The following is a 20377-nucleotide window of genomic DNA, read 5'->3' as shown; positions in this document are numbered from 1 at the left end:
GCAAGTTCGATTTTCTCTATCTAAACAAGATTTGACGGATGCATTTTAAACTCTTGATCGAACCAAGGTTTGACAAACTGAGGTTCAACCCCCCCCCCCCCCCCCCCCCCCCCCCGAGTTAGGTTATATTCGTGCACGATTTCGTTCCCATATACGGTGATAGAGACACAAATCGAACGCACAACGTAGGCTCACGAGTCACGATCCAGTCGAGTACTCCGTAGGAGTAAATATTTATTTCCGATGTGACGCGCGGGTGCATGTAACACGAGCGAGCGACGGCACCTCGCCGCGGCGGTTGGTGGGGAGACGAATAACCATACTCTACTCGACCACCAGCATCGTTAATAAAAGATCAAAAAAAAAAAGCATCGTTAATGAAGTACGCGAGCGGCGCAACTGCACAAACATGCATGGACAGCGCCCCCTGTCTCCAAACCATGCCATCCGCGTGGGCTATAGCATAAACTTTGTGTCACTTACTGATACAGTCACGGTCCACGGTGTGCTGACAAGGCACACATGTACTACCAATTATCACAATCATGTACTACCAATTATCAAAATCATGAGGGGCTGAGGAATATATAGCAGCCAAATGATGTAGCACCAATCAAAATGATTGATGTATATTATGTTTCCAGGATGATGCCATGTTTGTATCTTCACAAACTACCCTCTTCACAAATCCGTGAAGATGAGATTTGGTAATAGGTTCATTAGATTGATTCAAGGGCTCACTGATGACGGCTATGGGCCCAAGGCGCTGACCCTTAGGGTCACGTGCACGAAGATTTTTTCCATATACGCCAACAGTCGTTCGTTGGATCAGGAAACTTAGTGTAATTTTTATTGTGTTTGGAGTGTTTTGTACTTCTAGCGACCATTTATAATAGATTTTGGTCCTTTCCACAAAAAAACTGACACAAAGGTGAACGATTAACCTTGTTCTCCCTGTGAGAGCCCCTTGAGAGTCAACCGAGAGGAGCCCCTTTTCCTTTCCTCCTCCACCAGCGAGGCCGGTCGAGTGAGGCCGAACTTGTGCATTCTAGATGTGCATGTTATCAGTGGCCCTGCAGGAGTCGCGAGGGCTCTAGCCATGGTGGTTGGCTACCGACAGGCTCCATCATGTCGCTGAATCCTATGGGTGCAGGTTGGCCTTTGTTCTTTCTCCCGGCTAAGGAACCAAAAGAAAGGCGGTGCATCTTTTTTAGACTAGCCAGAGTGGGAGTAACTTCAGCAGTAACATCAAGTCCAACTCAACAAATTTGCTTATGTGGCAATGAATTAATGAAGAGAGAGGTAGTTATAGTAACTTAGCTAGTTACTGTAACATCACATATCCCAATGTAATATAAGTCTATAACCTAATAAATGAATCTTTGCATGTTACCACACTTAAGTTACTACCCACTATGAAGGTAGTAACATAGTCTAGGGATATGTGTATGTTACTAGTGTATGTTACTATCCATTGTGGCTAGTCTTAGGCTGGTCACAGTGGGGAGGAACTTAGGAGTAACATCACACACTCCAATACAACTTTGCTTATGTGGCACGTATTTAATGAAGAGAGAGGTGCTTGTGGTAACTAGCTAAGTTACCGGAACATCACACATTCCAAGAAACAATGTGTCTATAACCTAATAAATACATCGTTGCATGACACTACATAGATGTTCCTACCCACTATGGAGGTAGTAACATAGTCTAGGGAAGTGTGAAGTTACTAGCTTATGTTCTTGCCCATTGTGACCAGCCTTATGGAGTTTGCAACGAGGTGTCGCGGAAGCTTCACCATCCCAAGTGGTGCCATCCCTGGCAATGACGAGGTTGCGTCCGTGTGGAATACGAGGAGGACTTGATTGTCCTTTTCATCTAGATGTTGGGATTCTCCTTGTAAAAGTTAGTGACCAATCTGCATTTTAGGTTTATGGATCTTTTGTAAGTTGATGTATTCCAGCGATTTATCATTAATGAAGCTTTGGGGGTTTGGGACCTCTCTCTTGTTCAATTTTTTTTCATAAACTGCATGAAGAGATTTGGTTAATTGTTGTTGACCCATCAGCAACGTTGCCACACATTTTTCTACAATTCTTTTGGAAACATAGTATAAACGCGGGCGCTTACATAAATGCACGTATACTCACACCTATGAACTCACGCATACACCATATACATATTAGCATCTTCGAGAGGCTGAGCCGACAGTGAAGTCATCACAAACATCTTGTTGGAATTTTGCTAGTAGGCCTTTGGCCCAAAGCCCAACTAAAATTCTAAAATTCTCTTGGCCCATTCATGCACACATGTGAGTGGGGTGAGTGAGACTAGAGTTTAGTCTCACCATGGAAGTTGAGAGAGACTTGCACCACTTTATAAGGTGGGCTCTTCTACCACTTGTATGAGCATGAGAAGATGAGACCGACACGCGCGCTCCTCCTCCACGCTCGCCTCGCCATGCCTCGTCACGCCGCGCCGCGGGTTGCAGGATTGAGCCGAGCCGAGGACAGAGCTATGCACGTTGTCTATATTTTTGCTGCTCGGGAAAAATTAATTAGTCATTAATTAATAATTAACGGACGCGTTAATTACCGAACCATTTCCGATTCTTTTAGGTTGTGACGACTCGGATGTGGGGTTTACTCCCACGACCTACCCGCGCACTATATAGTCAGGCAGACGTCTACCCTAGCCGTCGCCGCTTCGTATGGTTTCACACCACCGTTCCAGGTCATTGCGCCGCCAAGCAAGTCTTCTCCATCCCTCCTTTCGGCGTGCACCGGGAGAAGAGACAGCAGGCCTTCAGAACCCCGCCTCTCGTGATCCTGTACAGGAGAGGGGCGATCAGGTTTTTGGGAAGCGCACTCGCGTGACTGCTGGCAGCGACGACTTCGCGAACAACGACTTCTTCCCCGACCTCGGAAAACTCATCCTCGACGACATGTGCGACGACGCGTCAACGCCAGCGGTGCTGTTCCCGCTGCACCGTATGTGATTATATCCTTCTTGTTCAAGATCGTGATAGAATTCATGTTTCTTGTATGTGCCCTAGATGTGATCTGTTCATCTACTATGCTAGTTTGCATGATTAGTTTAATCTCTGCAATTGCTGTCATGATTTATTATCTATTTATTTGGATTAAATCTTGTAGTAATTTGCTCATATTTCCAACAATCCAAAAACCTGATTATAGGCAATTTACTCCGAGTGGTTTTGCTGCGCATCTGAAGCCACCTGCCTTTAAGGGGGTGCAATATAAGAGGTGACGCATGAGAGCAGTCTACTGGTTTCAGACCATGGGCTGTTATGACACCACTAAGGGCAAACCTAAGGGCGATCTTAATTCAGCACAGCTGGAAGCTTTTGAGAAGATCGATACTCTCTTTAAAGACACTCTTCTGAGTGTTCTTGATGATTCTATTATGGATTCGTATATGTCGTTTGACAACGGCAAGGATATGTGGGCTGCGCTCGAGGCCAAGTTTGGTGCCTCGGACGCCGGCAGCGAGTTGTACGTCATGGAGCAATTCTATGACTACAAGATGACTGATGAGCGCTCTGTTGTACAGCAAGCTCATGAGATACAGTCGCTCACAAAATAATTTGAGTACTTCAAGTGTGTGTTACCGGAAAAATTTGTTGCCGGAGGCATCATTGCCAAGCTTCCACCTTCGTGGAACAATTTTTCTACTTCACTAAAACAGAAGAGACATGAGTTTTTCGTTGCGGATCTCATTGGTACTTTTGATGTTGAAGAGAAGGCGAGAGGAAAAGACACACGTGCTCGAGTTGCCGAGGGAGCTTCTAGTGCCCACATGGTACAAAAGAAGAACTTCCAGCCCAACAAGTTCAAAAATAACAAGAACAAAACTCAGGGCAAAGGCAAGTTTGATACAAAGAACAAGCCATCACATTCTACCAACTTCAAGAAGAATTCTCATAAGAAGGGGAAGGGACTTTGCCATGTCTGCGGTGATCCTAATCACTGGGCTCCGAATTGTCCTAACCGCTTTGAGGAGCACGGACATGAGAAGAGCGGCAAGTCCTCTAATGTTATCATCGGTGATACTGATATGAAGGAATCTAGGTACGGTATTCTTCCTACCATCCTTTCAGTATTTCAATCTCCTGATTGGTTAATTGACACCGGTGTCAATGTACATGTTTGTGTTGACGCCTCCATGTTTTCTTCTTACCAGGTCACAGGGACTTCTCCCGTGCTGATGGGGAATGGGTCACATGCCATTGTTCGAGGTGTTGGTACGGTCGATCTGAAATTTACTTCGGGGAAGACCGTGCGTCTGAAGAACGTTCATCATGTGTCATCCATCAATAAAAATCTCGTTAGCGGTTCCCGTTTATGTCGAGATGGTTTTAAGTTGGTTTTTGAATCCAATAAAGTTTTAATTTCTAAGTATGGACAATTTCTTGGAAAAGGCTATGAGAGCAGAGGCTTGTTCCGCCTATCTTTGTTAAATATTTGCACTATAGTTATTAATAATGTTTGCCACAATAATGAGTCTGATATTTGGCATTCACGACTTTGTCACATTAACTTTGGTTGCATGACACGGCTAGCCAATATGAATTTAATTCCGAAAATCTCTACTATCAAAGGCTCCAAGTGCCAAGTATGTGTGCAAGCTAAGCAACCTCGCAAGTCACATAAGACTGCAGATGCAAGAGACTTGGCACCACTAGAGCTTATACATTCTGATCTTTGTGAGATGAATGGTGTGTTGACAAAAGGTGGAAAGAGATACTTCATGACCTTGATTGATGACTCCACTAGATATTGTTATGTGTATCTTCCGAAATCAAAAGATGAGACTTTAACTTTCTTCAAAAACTATAAACTGAGCCAGAGAACTAACTTCATCAAAAAATTAAACGGCTTAGGTCCGATCATGGTGGAGTGTATTTTTCCAATGAATTTGATCTATTTTGTGTGGAACACAGTATAATCCATGAGAGGACGCGTCCCTACTCACCTCAGTCAAATGGGGTAGCCGAAAGAAAGAACCGAACTCTAACTAATATGATTAACACCATGTTAGACACATCGTGTCTCTCCAAGGAATGGTGGGGGAGGCACTAATGACTGTGTGTCATGTCCTAAACCGAGTTCCCACAAAGCATAAAACCATGACTCCATTTGAGGAATGGGAAAGGAAAAGATTGAAACTCTCTTACCTACGTACTTGGGGTTGTATGGCGAAAGTCAATATACCAATTCCTAAGAAGCGCAAGCTTGGACCAAAAACAGTGGATTGTGTTCTTATGGGCTATGCTTTTCATAGCATTGGCTATAGATTTCTGATAATAAAATCTGAGGTATCCGAAATGCATGTTGGTACGATTATGGAGTCAAACGATGCAACTTTTTTTTGAGGACATATTTTCTATGAAGGATATGTCGAGTTCATCAAATCAGGAGATACCTACTCCATTTAGTGAGGAATTCGCTGTAATTCCTAAACCCACCATTGTGAAGGAACACGTTGAGAATCCTGTTGAGGGTGACAATGGAACTCCTGTGAGGAGTAAGAGACAGAGGACTGCAAAGTCTTTTGGTGATGATTTCATTGTGTACCTTGTGGATGACACACCCAGGACTATTTCAGAAGCCTATGCATCTCCTGATGCTAACTACTAGAAGAAAGATGTTCGTAGCGAGATGGATTCCATCTTAGCTAACAGAACCTAGGAGATCACTGACCGTCCTTATGGGTGCAAACCTGTAGGATGTAAGTGGGTGTTCAAGAAGAATCTTAGACCTGATGGTACGATTGAAAAGTACAAGGCACGGCTTGTGGCTAAGGGTTATACCTAGCAAGAAGGTGAAGACTTCTTTGATACTTACTCACCCGTGGCTAGACTGACCACAATTCGGGTGCTACTATCACTGGCTGCCTCACATGATCTTCTCGTTCATCAAATGGATGTTAAAACGGCTTTTCTAAATGGAGAGTTGAAGGAGGAAATTTACATGGATCAGCCAGATGGTTTTGCAGTAGCTGGTCAGGAAGGAAAGGTGTGCAAGTTATTAAAGTCTTTATATGGCCTTAAACAAGCTCCTAAGGAGTGGCATGATAAGTTCGAAAGAACATTAACTGCTGTCATCTTTGTAGTAAATGATGGTGACAAGTGTGTGTACTATCGCTATGGTGGGGGTGAAGGAGTTATTCTTTATTTGTATGTCGACGACATTCTGATCTTTGGAACCAAACTTGATTTAATCAAGGAGGTTAAGGATTTCTTATCTCGTTGCTTTGAGATGAACGATCTAGGAGTAGCTGATGTTATCTTAAACATCAAGCTGTTGAGAGATGAGATTGGTGGGATCACACTGCTTCAGTCTCACTATGTAGAAAAGATCTTGACTCGTTTTGGGTATAGCGAATGCATGCCTTCTCCAACTCCATATGATGCCAGTGTGTTGTTTCGAAAGAATCGACGGATGGCTAGAGATCAACTGAGGTATTCTCAAATTATTGGCTCGCTTATGTATTTGGCGAGTGCCACGAGACCTGACATCTCTTTTGCTGTGAGCAAGCTGAGTCGGTTTGTGTCAAAACCGGGAGATGATCATTGGCATGCACTTGAGAGAGTTATGCTCTACTTGAAAGGCACTGCGAGCTATGGGATTCACTACACCGGGTGTCCAAAGGTACTGGTGGGTTATAGTGACTCAAACTGGATATCTGATGCTGATGAGATCAAAGCCACAAGTGGTTATGTTTTTACACTTGGTGATGGCGCTGTTTCCTAGAAGTCTTCCAAGCAGACCATCTTAACGAGGTCAACTATGGAAGCAGAACTCACAACATTAGACATTGCCACTGTTGAAGCAGAGTGGCTTCGTGAGCTCTTGATGGACTTACCTATGGTTGAAAAACCAATACCTCCTATCCTGATGAACTGTGATAATCAAACTATGATAGTCAAGATAAACAATTCTAAGGACAATACGAAGTCCTCAAGGCATGTGAAGAGGAGACTAAAATCTGTCAGAAAATTGAGGAACTCCGGAGTTATTACGTTGGATTATACCCAAACATCGAAAAACTTGGCAGATCCCTTCACAAAGGGTTTATCACGTAATGTGATAGATAATGCATCGATGGAGATGGGTTTGAGACCCACTGCATGAGTTGTCCATAGTGGTAACCCACTCTATGTGATCGGAGATCCCGTGAAGTAGAAGTGGGAGACAAGCTGTTGGTCAGCTGGGAGGAGAGTATCCCTATATTAATTATCCCACTCCATGAAGATGCAATACTCTTCTGATCTGCATGGCAGGTTGATACTTATCTTAATGTGTTCCAAATGGCTTATTCAGGTAAGCAGAGATGTTGTCCTGCAGAGCATCCCCTGAGGAATACACCTATATGAATTTGACTGTTAACGTCGCAGTCTGTGAGAATTGGGTGTTCTCTAATAAATTCATGAAAGGCCCTGGAGTATGACGTATACGCTCCACCCGCGGGGAAGCCTTGCGGCAGCCCAGTATCGGTCAAGAATTTGTGTGAAATTAGTTTCGCAGAAAACTTGTAGTTCAAGGAATAGTCCACTATTCAAGTTGTGATCTAGTATAGCATAAAACTCTAAGTGGAAGTTCAACTTCACAGTCTTCACTAAACACCAGTATATAAACAATGTTTTGGAACTAAATGATGATATGTGCCAATGAGACTTTGTGGGGGATTGTTGGAATTTTGCTAGTAGGCCTTTGGCCCAAAGGCCAACTAAAATTTTGAAATTCTCTTGGCCCAATCATATACACATGTGAGTGGAGTGAGTGAGACTAAAGTTTAGTTCCACCACGGAAGTTGAGAGAGACTTGCACCTCTTTATAAAGTGAGCTCCTCTACCAGTTGTATGAGCATGAGAAGAGGAGACCTACATGCGCGCTCCTCCTAGCTCGCCTCGCCACGCCACGCCTCGTCACGGCGCGCCGCGGGTTGCGGGTTTGAGCCAAGCGGAGGACAGAGCTATGCACGTTGTCTATATTTTTGAGTCAGACAGACGTTTACCCTAGCCGCCGCCGCTTCGTATGTCAATGCCGACGGTGCTGTTCCCGCTGCACCATATGTGATTCTATCCTTCTTGTTCGAGATCGTGCTAGAATTCATGTTTCTACTATGTGTCCTAGATGTGATCTATTCATTTACTATGCTAGTTCACATGATTAGTTTAATCTCTGCAATTGATGTCATGATTTATTTTCTGTTTATTCGGATTAAATCTCGTAGTAAGTTGCTCATATTTCCAAGACATCTCACAGTTGATGAGCATATTATACCGTTGAACAAGTAGCACCGGTAAATCTAAAATAAATGTAGGAAAATGCGACCGCAATGGCAAGTGTAAGGATTGAACTCGAATGAACCTAGCCATGTAAGAAAAGCTCAGTTTGCTCCTCGGAATTTTCTAGTAGTCTAGAATTGTCGGTAGATAGACATACCGTGTGGTTCCTAGCAGATCAAATGTCAGTTAGTACTGAGTGTATGTATGTACACCTTTGTTTTTATTTATTTCACATATTAGCTTTGTTTTAAGTCAAATTTTGCAAACATTTTCCAGGTTTATACAACATATTATTAACATTCATAATATTAAATCAATACCATGACAATCATAATTGAATATATTTCACCTTATATATTTTTTATTGTGAAAGTTTAGACTGTTTTATAGTATATAATTGGTCAAACTTTATGAAGTTTGACTTACGTCAAAACTAACATGTTGAGTCAATAAAAACGAGGCAATATAGAACTGCTATTTCTAGCTCATGCATGGCGCGTCACTTTGAAAGGGCGGGTTGAGTTTTAAGCTTATTAACACGGCGGGCAAGAAACATAAGTCGTATGATTTCTGAGTGGTTTTTGAAAGGGCAGCTGAATGGTCAGAGACTTAAGCACTATATTGTTAGTAACCCTCTTGAGGTGGACACCATTATTATACAGGAAATTGCTCCATAGGAATTCATCAGAAAAAAATTATATAAGGATCGAGGATCCTAGAAAGGAATAGGTACGTAGAAAGGTATGAAAATCATCTCCAAAAAATCTAGAAAAAAAAATCATTTTTGGCAGTTTTGAAGAAAATAAAAAATACCGGGCAAAAGAGCCATACGAGAGGGTGCTTATGGGCCCCATGCGGGCACCTCTAGCCATATGGTGGCCTTGGACACCGTCTCGACTCCTTCTTTCGCCCGATGACTCCTTCCGCGTGCAATTTTTTTATTATTAATATCCCTAAATTCTCTTGATCTATATATCACACTTTTTCATCTCCTTTCATTTCAAGTTGTTTATGCCAGGAATTACTAGGATTTGGATCAACATGTTTTCGTTGAGCTCGTCAAAGGATCAATTCTTCTAGAAGGTCATCAACCCTTATCTCCCTGGTGTGATGACACACCCTAAAACCTTACAATTTAGGGTGTTGTGCTTCAAATCTAGGAGGAGGAAGCACCGAAGAAGGAGGAGAAAGAGAAGACCAAGCCTGGAAATGTTGAACTAGAGATTTTTGGATGAAAAAAGATGGTGGAGCATGGGGTGGATGCAAACAATTCTATGATCTCGGAGATGACTCGAACTCATGATGAAGAAATTGTTGATCTATGGAAGGAGATCCACAGCCTCTGCCATAAGGCAAAAAACCTCCAACTGAAGCTCTATGACATGTAGAATCAAAACTGTGAGTACAAATCTATGTCCAATATGATAACTTTATCGTCAACTTACAGAGCTCTGGAGACTACTTCATCTTTTGTGGATGGATGTCCCATGGCATGGAAGCTCGAAGATGATCCTGCTCCCGAGTCTCCGCCTCCATCACCACAAAAGGACCCAACATGAGTTAATGGGTAGAGGCATCCTCCTAGGCTTGTTCCAAGCTTGGGGGAGGTGTTGTTGTATCTTTTACATTATTCTTTTTTATCCTTGGTCATACTGTGATTTAGAGAATTTATAGTTCTGTATAGTGGTTGTGAGATGTTCTATTTGCTCCTTCAGAGAAATTATCAATGTATCTGTTGGTGTGAGGTTATAAAATAATTAAAGAGATGGCATGACACTTCTTTTTGTTTTTCGTAATAATATATTCTAACCCTGCATTTCACTCTTATAGAATTATCTCATGGGAGATTATGAATTTACATGTGGGGATAAAATGAATAAAAGTTATTGAGAATTAACAAACAAGCATTGGTCACTTGAAGCAATTCATGAAACTTAGTGTAAGGAAGAGAGATATCACATGCAAATATATCACTTGGACATCTTTTATGATTGTGAATTCTCAATGTATATCTTAGAACATGAACCAATTGGTTTGGCTAGACATGGAAGACAACCTAATGAATGCATTGTTATGTACCTCTATATTTATTTTTCATGGATCCTCCAACAAGCATGGTTTATTTGAGCCTTTGCTAGCCCAATACCACGTGCTAAGCATGAATTCTTCTTGTGCATCAAAACCCCATTGAATCTAGTAACATCCATGAGTGTCTACTATACCAACCTATTGGTCAAGAAATGTCTTCCAATTAAATTGTCCTCGGTGCAGGTACAAAGTTACCATTTAATTGAGTGTAAGTTTTTATTGGAAGGGAATTAAATCTTTACATAAACTTGTGATGGGGAGTAAGACCATAATAATAACGCAAATGGATGCCATCATAAAAAGAAATGTAAAGTAAATTTTTCCTCCATTAAACTCTTATGCATCCAAAACCCAGTAAGCGCATGACAATCCCGACTTCCCTTTGCGAATGACCTATATTTTATTTTTATGTCGAGTCAACTCCTTTGAGCCATCCTAATCTCTTAAAGTAAACATAGTATGTTGGAGAAAGATTCAAGAACATATAAATTACTCATGTGCATAACTATGTTAGTTCAGCACCGTTGACATCATCACCGAGATAAATACGTAAAGAAGCTAAGCACTTGCTAAACTTCATTTCTTCCTTGTGTCTGGTTTGAAACGTATTCATTCTGAAAGTTTGCATTTTCACATTTATAAGCTAAACTCAGTGATTATATTCGTGTCCGTTGGACCTATTGCGGCAGGCCTAAAATGGCGTGATAGTGGGGAAATGGGTTATTTGCACCAGAGCTCAAAAACACCTGCATGAACAGTAAATTTCAAAAATAGTAAAAGATTCAAACAAATCTAAATTTTTTCGTGGATGAATGTCAACAAATTTGCTGACATCATGCCTCTACCGATGCTTTTTCGTGGTGAAATTTTGAAAGACATCCATGGAGACCTGTACAAAAAAAAGTTGGACTCAAAAAGACACATTTTCGAGCACTTTTTTTGCACATGTCTCTACCAATGTGCTTTCGTGGTGAAATTTTGCAGGATATTACTAAACTTGTTGATGTTCATCCATAAAAAACGTCCAGATTTTTTTTGGAATTTACTGTTCATATGGGTGCAGTTGAGCTCGGGACTAGAGTAACACTTTCTGCGTTAGTGGCGCTATATCTATCCCATGAAATTAGCGATATATCCTGCGATTTAGTTTAGGGGCAATAGCGGTGTCATGGCGTTCAAATCACGTGCAATTCAAATCTTTGGCTACATTTCAAAGCTCGTCAATGCACAAGTAAAATAGACATAGTATGGAAGGCCGTTCCACATGCATCTCTGCAGATAACCACTTTACCATTGTCCGGAATTTTTTTATTTTTTTAGAATTTGATGCACATACCAGGAGCGTGTGGTGCACATATATACCAGGTGCCCGGCTTCGATCCCTTTTATAGCACCGTTTTATACGAACAAAAATTACTGTAGTACACATCTCTGCCGCCTAAGGTACACGCGATTGAGATCTTTTGTTGATCGGTGCTCTAACTATAATTAAATCTGCCCACGCTATCCTCATGTATCTACTCCAGTGAATACAATATCTGATCCTAATCCCTTAGCTAATAATGAAACCTATTTATCAAACAAGTACTAGACCCCAAAGTCCAATAATGTCATACGGTAGCCAACGCTCAGCTCGCACCCCTGCCCCTTCGTTCATGTAGTAGTTTTTGTACTAGTTTTTATGTATTGATTTTGGTAGTAGTTTGTATGTATTCATTTTTATATTGAGCGAGTGTCGATCATATTTGATAGATAAAAGATGTTTTCAGAGGAATGCTGCCGACTATTCCCATAGGGGGGTCGCGCTTCCTCTTCTCCTCCTCTGTGATCTTTGTAAAGCAGGAGGAGCGGAGGAAGGGCGACCATCACCGACAGTTTACAAGAGTTGTTTTTGGAGGAAGAAAATCAACCTTTGCCGATGGCGGTCAATCTGGGCGAGTTCGTCCTCTGATATACATTTGTCATGCACGATGGACTCGCCCAGCTTGACCATCACCAAAAGTCGAAATACCTGTGAGAGAGTGTCCATCATATATACCGCCACCAGAGAGAGTGTCCACCATATATACGTGAGAGAGTGTCGATGAGAGTTGTTTTTGGAGGAACAAAATTGACTTTTGTCGATGACGGTCGATCTATGCAAGTTCGTCCTATGATTTTAACCTTGCATTCCTTCTCTGCCTCGTTTTCTCTTTCTTTCTAGATGAAGTGGTATGCGGTTTACAGAGGTAGGTGTTTAGGAGTCTACGATCTATGGTTTGAATGCAATGAATAAGTGCTTCGTTACGAAGGCAGCTCTCACAACTCGTTCAACAGCAGAGAGAAGGCAAAGTATCATCACAATCAGTATGTGCTTAACCAAAAGAGAAAAACTGAAAGGCAATGGTGCAAGCCAGAAACGACTTATTGGGTTCAGTGGATTGAAAAACTTCATAATTATCTTTCAGTTCGTCATAATTGTGGTGTTGCTTGTATCATGTGGTTGCATGTAGACATGTATTAACCGCTTTGTTGTTTAGTAAGTAGGCATTTATACTAAAGAGCTACTTTGTGATTTCAAATGAAGCTTGTGTGAACTATTTATGATTTTATATAATGCTTATGTGAGTTTGTTGTTAAACTTTGTGACTTCAAATGCAAGTTTGTGTATTGCATATCTATATTTGCTGTAGCGATCCGACGGAAATGCGGTAGAAAAAACTAGGAACGAATATTTACCAAGAGCCTCTCTCAGCAAAGTGACATGCGCTGGAAGCTTCTTGTGGCAGTTATGCCGATAGTGGCTCTCGGCAAAAAGCCGACGGAACCAGCGGCCGTAAAGTCACTTTATTTTGCCAAGAGGAACTATTTGGCACTCAGCAAACTATTTGCCAAGTGTTCGATGGATGGCTCTTGGAAAATTCCTGTTTACCTAAAACATGTACGCCGGATGACATTTATCGAGTGCAATTCTCGGCAAAGCTTTCTTTTATGGTACCCTGTGACAAATATGGACCGTCCAATCGTGAAATCTAATGGTGGCAACTGACGGGTACTGCTCAAATTTGCCAGTGAAATCACGAGCAGTATAGCTTGCACTGCTTGGCTCTTGTCCTCCAGTATACATGTCATAAGGGTATTTTGGGTAGAAAAAGTTTATCCCGGTCCGCCAGGCGAAGGCCATCTATGGAGGATCAAGAGGCTGCAAAGCTAGGCCTCTCTTCCTCGCCATCTATGTTGCGTTGTACTCTCCAGTCTCTCCTTCCCTCCCTCCTCCTCTTCCTCCCGCCACGAGGAGCTCGAGGAGGACTCGCCACCCAAGACGCCACTACTCCCCAGGGACCTGACGTGTTTCAGGACCGGTCGGCGCTCACCCGTGACTGCTTTTGCCTCGTCTTCGTCTCCACGGAGGTCCCTGCCAGCGTCCCGCCGGAGCTGTGCACCCGTCTACTCCGGCGACCTCCCCTCCGGCAGCGCGTGCAGCCTCAACCCAGCTTGACCACCGCCGCCTCTCCAGGCGAGGACGGCTGGTCTGATGAAGCTGCAGGACCTCCGAACCCACGTCCAGGAATTCTTGACATCCGATGGCTTCCAAGTTCCAACGAACGCTGCTCATCCGCTACAGCCGCCCGGTTGGGCTGGGCAGACGAGACCATGGCTCCCTTAATTTTTAAACAGAGAATGTCTATCCTATCCTCAGAAATTCAATGGTCAGATTTTAATATACTGCTCCCTCCCCTGTCAGCAGTATTGGGTACTGTAAAAACGGTCTTTGCCGAGGGTTTTAGGCCCTTTGGCGAGCGTTTCTGGCACTGGGCGGACTTGGCGATTGCAGTAGTGATAGCACCGTTTCGAGCAAAAATCTAGTACACATGTCTGCCGCATAAGGTACACGCGATTGAGATGTTTAGTTGATCGGTGCTCTAACTATAATTAAATCTGCCCACGCTATCCTCACGTATGACGTATCTACTCCAGTGAATACAATATCTGATCTTAATCCCTTAGCTAATAATGGAACCGATCGATTTATCAAACAAGTACTAGGCCCCAAAGTCCAATAATGCCATACAGTAGCCAACGCACCCCTGCCCCTTCGTTCATCTATAAATAGCCGGGCTGCCATTGTAGAGCTCACACACCATCCGCAGCCAGCTAGCCACAGTAGCACTACACCACTGCTCTTAATTGGAAGCAATACATACAGGAAGATGTTTAGCGATATCATCGGCGGGCTGATCGGGGCCCGTCTCAAGGGGTCGGTAGTCCTGACGCGCAAGAACGCGCTCGACTTCAACGACTTGGGCGCCACCATCATCGACAGCGTCACCGAGTTCCTCGGCCGTGGTGTCACCTGCCAGCTGATCAGCTCCACCGTCGTCGACTCCAGTGAGCACGAGCAAACATGCAATTCACATAGTATAAGCGTGACAGCACGCACATCTTAGTTCTTACTCGTCTGCGTGCGCAGACAATGGCAACCGCGGGAAGGTGGGCGCGGAGGCGAGCCTGGAGCAGTGGATCACGAGCCTGCCGTTGATCACGGTGGGGAGCCGGATCCCCTGACGTACGGCCCCCTGCCGTTGGGCCGCTGACGGGTGGGTCCGGGCCTACACGTCAGTGTGTGGGCCGTACGTCAGACGAGCCGCGTCCTCACGGTGGGCGACTCCAAGTTCAGCGTCGCGTTCGACTGGGCGGTGGACAAGCTGGGCGTGCCGGGCGCCATCATCGTCAAGAACAACCACGCCTCCGAGTTCTTCCTCAAGACCATCACCCTCGACGACGTGCCCGGCCACGGCGCCGTCGTCTTCGTCGCCAACTCGTGGGTCTACCCGCAAGACATGTACCGCTACAACCGCGTCTTCTTCGCCAACAACGTGAGTTCTTGGATCAATCGCCTTGTCGTCGTATGTGGTTGTTTCATTTCAATATAATGGTTTGCCTGTCCGCTTATTATATGCAGACGTACCTGCCCACCAAGATGCCGGTGGCCCTGAAGCCTTACCGCGACGACGAGCTCCGCAACCTGAGGGGCGACGACCAGCAGGGACCCTACGAGGCGCACGACCGCGTCTACCGCTACGACGTCTACAACGACCTCGGCGACTCCCGCCAGATCCTCGGGGGCTCCAAGGACTTCCCTTACCCTCGCCGCTGCCGCACCGGCCGCAAGCTCTCACAGACCAGTGCGTTTTATTTCTCTTTCTCTTTCTCAATTAGTAGCACAGTCTCTACTTGGAACTTATGAGTACAATCCATTGCGCGCAGACCCTGATCGCGAGAGCCGGCTTCTGCCGCTGGTGCAGAGCATCTACGTGCCGCGGGACGAGCTGTTCGGGCATCTCAAGCAGTCGGACTTCCTCGGGTACTCGCTCAAGGCGCTGGTGGACGGCATCATACCGGCCATACGCACCTACGTCGTCCTCTCCCCCGGCGAGTTCGACTCCTTCGCCGACATCCTCAAGCTCTGCGAGGGCGGCATCAAGCTGCCCAACATCCCCGCCCTGGAGGAGATGCGCAAGCGCTTCCCGCTCGAGCTCGTCAAGGACCTCATACCCATGGGCGGCGACTACCTCCTCAAGCTCCCCAAGCCACAAGTCATCAAAGGTAGTACGTGCTTTGAATAAATGGTTACTCCATGTTTGTATGACTTTGCCATGCTAACTAATCGTGCACTTACGCCCAGAAGACGAGATAGCATGGATGACCGACGAGGAGTTTGCAAGGGAGATTCTTGCCGGCGTCAACCCGATGATGATCACACGTGTCACGGTGAGTCTAACATCAAGTGATATATCATTTGTGGCATATAGCTTGTATTTTCTTAGTTAAATTTATGGCTAAACTAGGAGAGAGAAAATAGTGAGAAGTATGAACAAAACTCTAAATTAACGGTAAAAATTAATCCATTGCATTGCAGGAGTTTCCTCCCAAGAGTACTTTGGATCCAAGCCAGTACGGCGACCACACCAGCACCATCACTGAGGCGCATATCGGGAATAGCCTCGAGGGCCTCACCGCGCAGCAGGCAATGGCCAGCAACAGGCTCTACATCCTTGACCACCACGACAACATGATGCCATACCTCGTCAGGCTCAATAACCTCGACGACACCTTCCTCTATGCCACAAGGACTCTGTTCTTCCTGCGAGGCGACGGCACGCTGGCGCCAGTGGCCATCGAGCTGAGCACGCCTCTGCTCCAGGGCGGCCTCACCACCGCAAAGAGCACCGTCTACACTCCGGCGTCCACCGGCGTCGAGGCCTGGATATGGCAGCTCGCCAAGGCGTACGTCTGCGTCAATGACTACGGCTATCACCAGCTGGTCAGCCACTGGCTCAACACGCACGCCGTGATGGAGCCCTTCATCATCGCCACGAACCGGCAACTAAGCGTGACTCACCCGGTGCACAAGCTCCTACAGCCGCACTACCGTGACACGATGAACATCAACTCGCGGGCGCGTGAGTTGCTCATCAACGCCGGCGGAGTCATCGAGCTGACCGTCTTCCAGCGCAAGTACGCCACGGAGATGTCCTCCGTTACCTACAAGGACTGGAACTTCAACGAGCAGGCCCTCCCCGATGATCTAATCAAAAGGTAAGTAGTTGTTCTGTAGGGTAGGTTAAGTATGTGAAGAACCATTCGTCAGTTAGTGACATGGTACTAATCAATCATGAAATGCAGAGGCATGGCCGTGCCTGACCCATCAAGCCCGCACAAGGTGCGGCTGTTGCTCGAGGACTACCCTTACGCGGTGGACGGGCTGGCTATCTGGACTGTGATCGAGCGGTGGGTGACGGAGTATCTCGCCATCTACTATACCAGCGACAGCGTGCTTCAGGGCGACGTGGAGCTGCAGGCATGGTGGAAGGAAGTTCGCGACGTCGGCCACGGCGACCTCAAGGACGCGGCGTGGTGGCCGGAGATGAAGACGGTGGCAGAGCTGGTCAAGGCATGCACCACCATCATCTGGACAGGGTCGGCGCTGCACGCCGCTGTAAACTTCGGGCAGTACCCGTACGCAGGTTACCACCCCAACAAGCCGTCAGCAAGCCGTCGTCCCATGCCGGAGCCGGGCACCGAGGAATACGCCATGCTGGCCCGCGAGCCGGAAAAGGTGTTCATCCACACTATCACCAACCAAGTGCAGGCCATAATTGGCATTTCACTGCTGGAGATCCTATCCAAGCACTCCTCGGACGAGATTTACCTCGGGCAACGTGACACGCCGGAGTGGACATCGGACGCCAAGGCTCTGGAGGCGTTCGAGCGGTTTGGCACGAGGCTGGAGGGCATCGAGAGCGAGGTGGTAGCCTTGAACGGGAACCCCCAGCTCAAGAACCGCAATGGCCCGGTCAAGTTCCCATACATGCTGCTTTACCCCAATACCTCTGACCACAATGGCGATGCCACCGGGCTCACGGCCAGGGGCATCCCCAACAGCATCTCCATTTGATGAGATATTTGGAGAAAGGTCGCTGCTTGCTAGCATGCGAAAATGTTGGGGTGCATGCTTCCAGGGTCATTGGTTGAATAATCTATCGTACGCCAGGGCTCATTTGACATCCAAGTGATATGTTCTTGGCTAGGCACTGGTCATGTATCTTCCATATATATATTTCCCTTCCAATTTTATCAATAAAGTGAGTTCTTTGTTTAACCAGGACAGTAGGAAAAATTCCTGCGATTTTTATTATCAAAATCCATAAGTGAAAAGACAGGAAAAAGAGAAGTGAAAAAGTGATAAAAACAAGACACTAAAGTTATTCAGTTTAGCTACATGTAAGTTGCCTGAATTCTAAATTTTGGTCACTCGATTTTCTGGCCGTCCGATTTTGCTTTGTGATTCGCATGTTCTCTTTCTTTTTCATGTCTCTGGTTTTGAGTTGTTTGGGTTGTATTTGATTGGCAGACCCCTTGGGTTAGTCGATTTGCTTGTTGGACAAGCTCCCGTACATGCGGCTCTACCCCCAACACCTCCGACCACACGGGTGAGTCCGAGGGGCTCACTGCCAGGGGCATCCCCAACAACATCTTCCTCTGAGGAGATATTTGGAGGAAGATTGTTGCTTGCCAGAATGCAAAAATGTTGGGATGCGTGCTTCCAGGATCATTTCTTCAATAATCTATTACACAAGTACTCATTTCACACACAAGTGTTATGTGCGCGGGTAGCCACTGGTTAATGTATCTTCCATTGAATTTTTCCTCCCAAATTATATTAATTAAGTGAGTTATGTTTCCTTTAACCGAAACAATAGGGAAATTTCCTACAACAATTTTATTTCAAAAATGATAAGTAAAATAGACGCACACTATACTAGTGAAACGGGCATTGAAGGTGGTTTCGATACATCGGGCTAGGGCAGTTTCCTTTCTGCCTATAGGAGGATCTCCAACAACTGCCCAAAAACTGCTCCGTGCACTTAAATTCGGATTTTTTGGACGCCGGACAGCTCCAGCAGAAGCTGTAAAATAATGTGCACGTAAAAAAAAGGTTGGGCGCGCGCCGAAAAATGCTATCGCATGCTGCAAATTTGAGGCGCCGGATTGTGCGCGCTTCACAATTTACACTACGTGTTCTTTTGGGCGCACGTTTTTTAGCATCTGCTAAAGCAATGTTAGGTCTGACGCCCTAAAAGTGCTACAGTGGCGCGCTAAAACTATTTTAGGGTGCGAAATTTTTGTGCACCTGTTGGAGATGCTCTAAACAGGTGTTGCTAATTAACATGGCTAGAATTGGGGGTGTTGATCTAACTGCATGCAATGATATACCACCGCAAGCGGGTTATTGGGAGAAATGCCTCAAATGCTTGGAACGTTAGAAGTGGCTTCTTATTTGGAACCGCCTCCTATCTAATAACATTACACGCGGTTTCTTCAAAAGAACAACATGTATTTCGTGTTTGAGGGTGTTTTTTTTTTCATTTCGGAGGTATTCAAAATACACATTCAATGCATTTTTTACATAATGCAAATCCACATTCATCTCATAATTGCATTGCGTCATATTCATAAACATTTTTATATATCCAAATGTGTGGGCAACATATATATGCAAGAAACAAAATGCTAGAAGCTAAAATGTATCTAAAGTAAACATATGAAACAAAATTTTGAAATCGGCAATGTGTGGCCACCAACTGGAAGAATAGTCTTAAGCCTGTTAGCTATTAAAAAATGACCATCACAGTGTCTGATGAGCAGTTGAGAGTCCAAGTAAGACTCTCAACATCTTGAGTTGCTGGTGAAAGGCAACGACTTTATCATACCTATAACACACAATATCAGTATAAGGATTCAATTTATGTCAAAGTAGCTTACCAAATTGCAAACTTATAGATGATGCAGATGAAACGTCCTCATTGTGATCCTTCTTCTAATCTTCTTGTGCAATTAATGCCACCCAAATAGAGCCATGTCACCGATGTGACATTTTAGTGGCACTACACAGAACACTAAAATGTCGTAATAGTAATGATGCGTACTGCTGTTTCGCGAAAAAGAAATGTCCCCCTGATAGGGGTAATTTCCTAATGCGTAACGGTGATAAAATAAAGTGCGGGCGTGCCAGTATACAATAGTATACAAATAAAAGAGACACACAAGATCAGGGAACTCTATATTTCATTAATTCTTTTGGAGAATTACATCAAATGGTTCCCACACAAGTACATCATGTTTCTCTATGCAATCTGACTAAGTTTAGCGACTGTGTAGCTTCAGGTTTCCGGAGCCTCGGAAGACGGTCCGGTTAATTACATCCACAAGATGCATCTTGTAGAAAACCTCCAATTAAGCTGCTCTTGATGGTCGTCGTCTTCAACCTAAAATATTCTCCAAAATATATGTTGCCGAGGTGGCCATGTTGTGACATGGTAAAGACTTGTCGGTCTTTGGACTAAGATATCCGGCCTCGTCGGCACCGGGTTCATAGCAAAGTCTCAAGGTGAACGTTCGGCCTCATCGGTCGCGAACAAAGGGATATCCTGC

The 20377-nt window shown here is 44.9% G+C and overlaps 1 protein-coding gene across 2 annotated transcripts; it reads left to right on the top strand.

The window, feature by feature from the left end:
* Window positions 1-14535: 14535 nt before the first annotated feature.
* Window positions 14536-18047, top strand: LOC123104949 (linoleate 9S-lipoxygenase 2). Of its 2 annotated transcripts, XM_044526902.1 has the most exons (8): window positions 14536-14770; window positions 14853-14916; window positions 15027-15258; window positions 15345-15567; window positions 15650-15988; window positions 16068-16153; window positions 16302-16981; window positions 17069-18047. In XM_044526902.1, the coding sequence occupies exons 1-8, from the start codon at window positions 14593-14595 to the stop codon at window positions 17838-17840; spliced, it is 2574 nt and encodes an 857-aa protein (XP_044382837.1). In that variant the 5' UTR covers window positions 14536-14592; the 3' UTR covers window positions 17841-18047. The 2 variants fall into 2 exon arrangements, with proteins under 2 accessions (XP_044382837.1, XP_044382836.1); XM_044526901.1 differs by having other exon boundaries at window positions 14853-15258; window positions 16071-16153.
* Window positions 18048-20377: the final 2330 nt, after the last annotated feature.

The sequence above is a fragment of the Triticum aestivum genome, chromosome 5A (assembly GCF_018294505.1).
Source record: "Triticum aestivum cultivar Chinese Spring chromosome 5A, IWGSC CS RefSeq v2.1, whole genome shotgun sequence".
NCBI lineage: Eukaryota > Viridiplantae > Streptophyta > Magnoliopsida > Poales > Poaceae > Triticum > Triticum aestivum.
The sequence above is the reverse complement of the archived record's forward strand: the minus strand, read 5'-3'. Positions and strand labels throughout refer to the sequence as shown.

What these genes read in the sequence shown, in the direction of transcription:
- LOC123104949 (XM_044526902.1), top strand. Translation starts at nt 14,593, where the DNA reads ATGTTTAGCGATATCATCGGCGGGCTGATCGGGGCCCGTCTCAAGGGG. An exon ending in GCGTCTTCTTCGCCAACAAC is followed by an intron (nt 15,259 to 15,344) that starts GTGAGTTCTTGG and finishes TATTATATGCAG; the next exon opens with ACGTACCTGCCCACCAAGAT. An exon ending in CCGCAAGCTCTCACAGACCA is followed by an intron (nt 15,568 to 15,649) that starts GTGCGTTTTATT and finishes CATTGCGCGCAG; the next exon opens with ACCCTGATCGCGAGAGCCGG.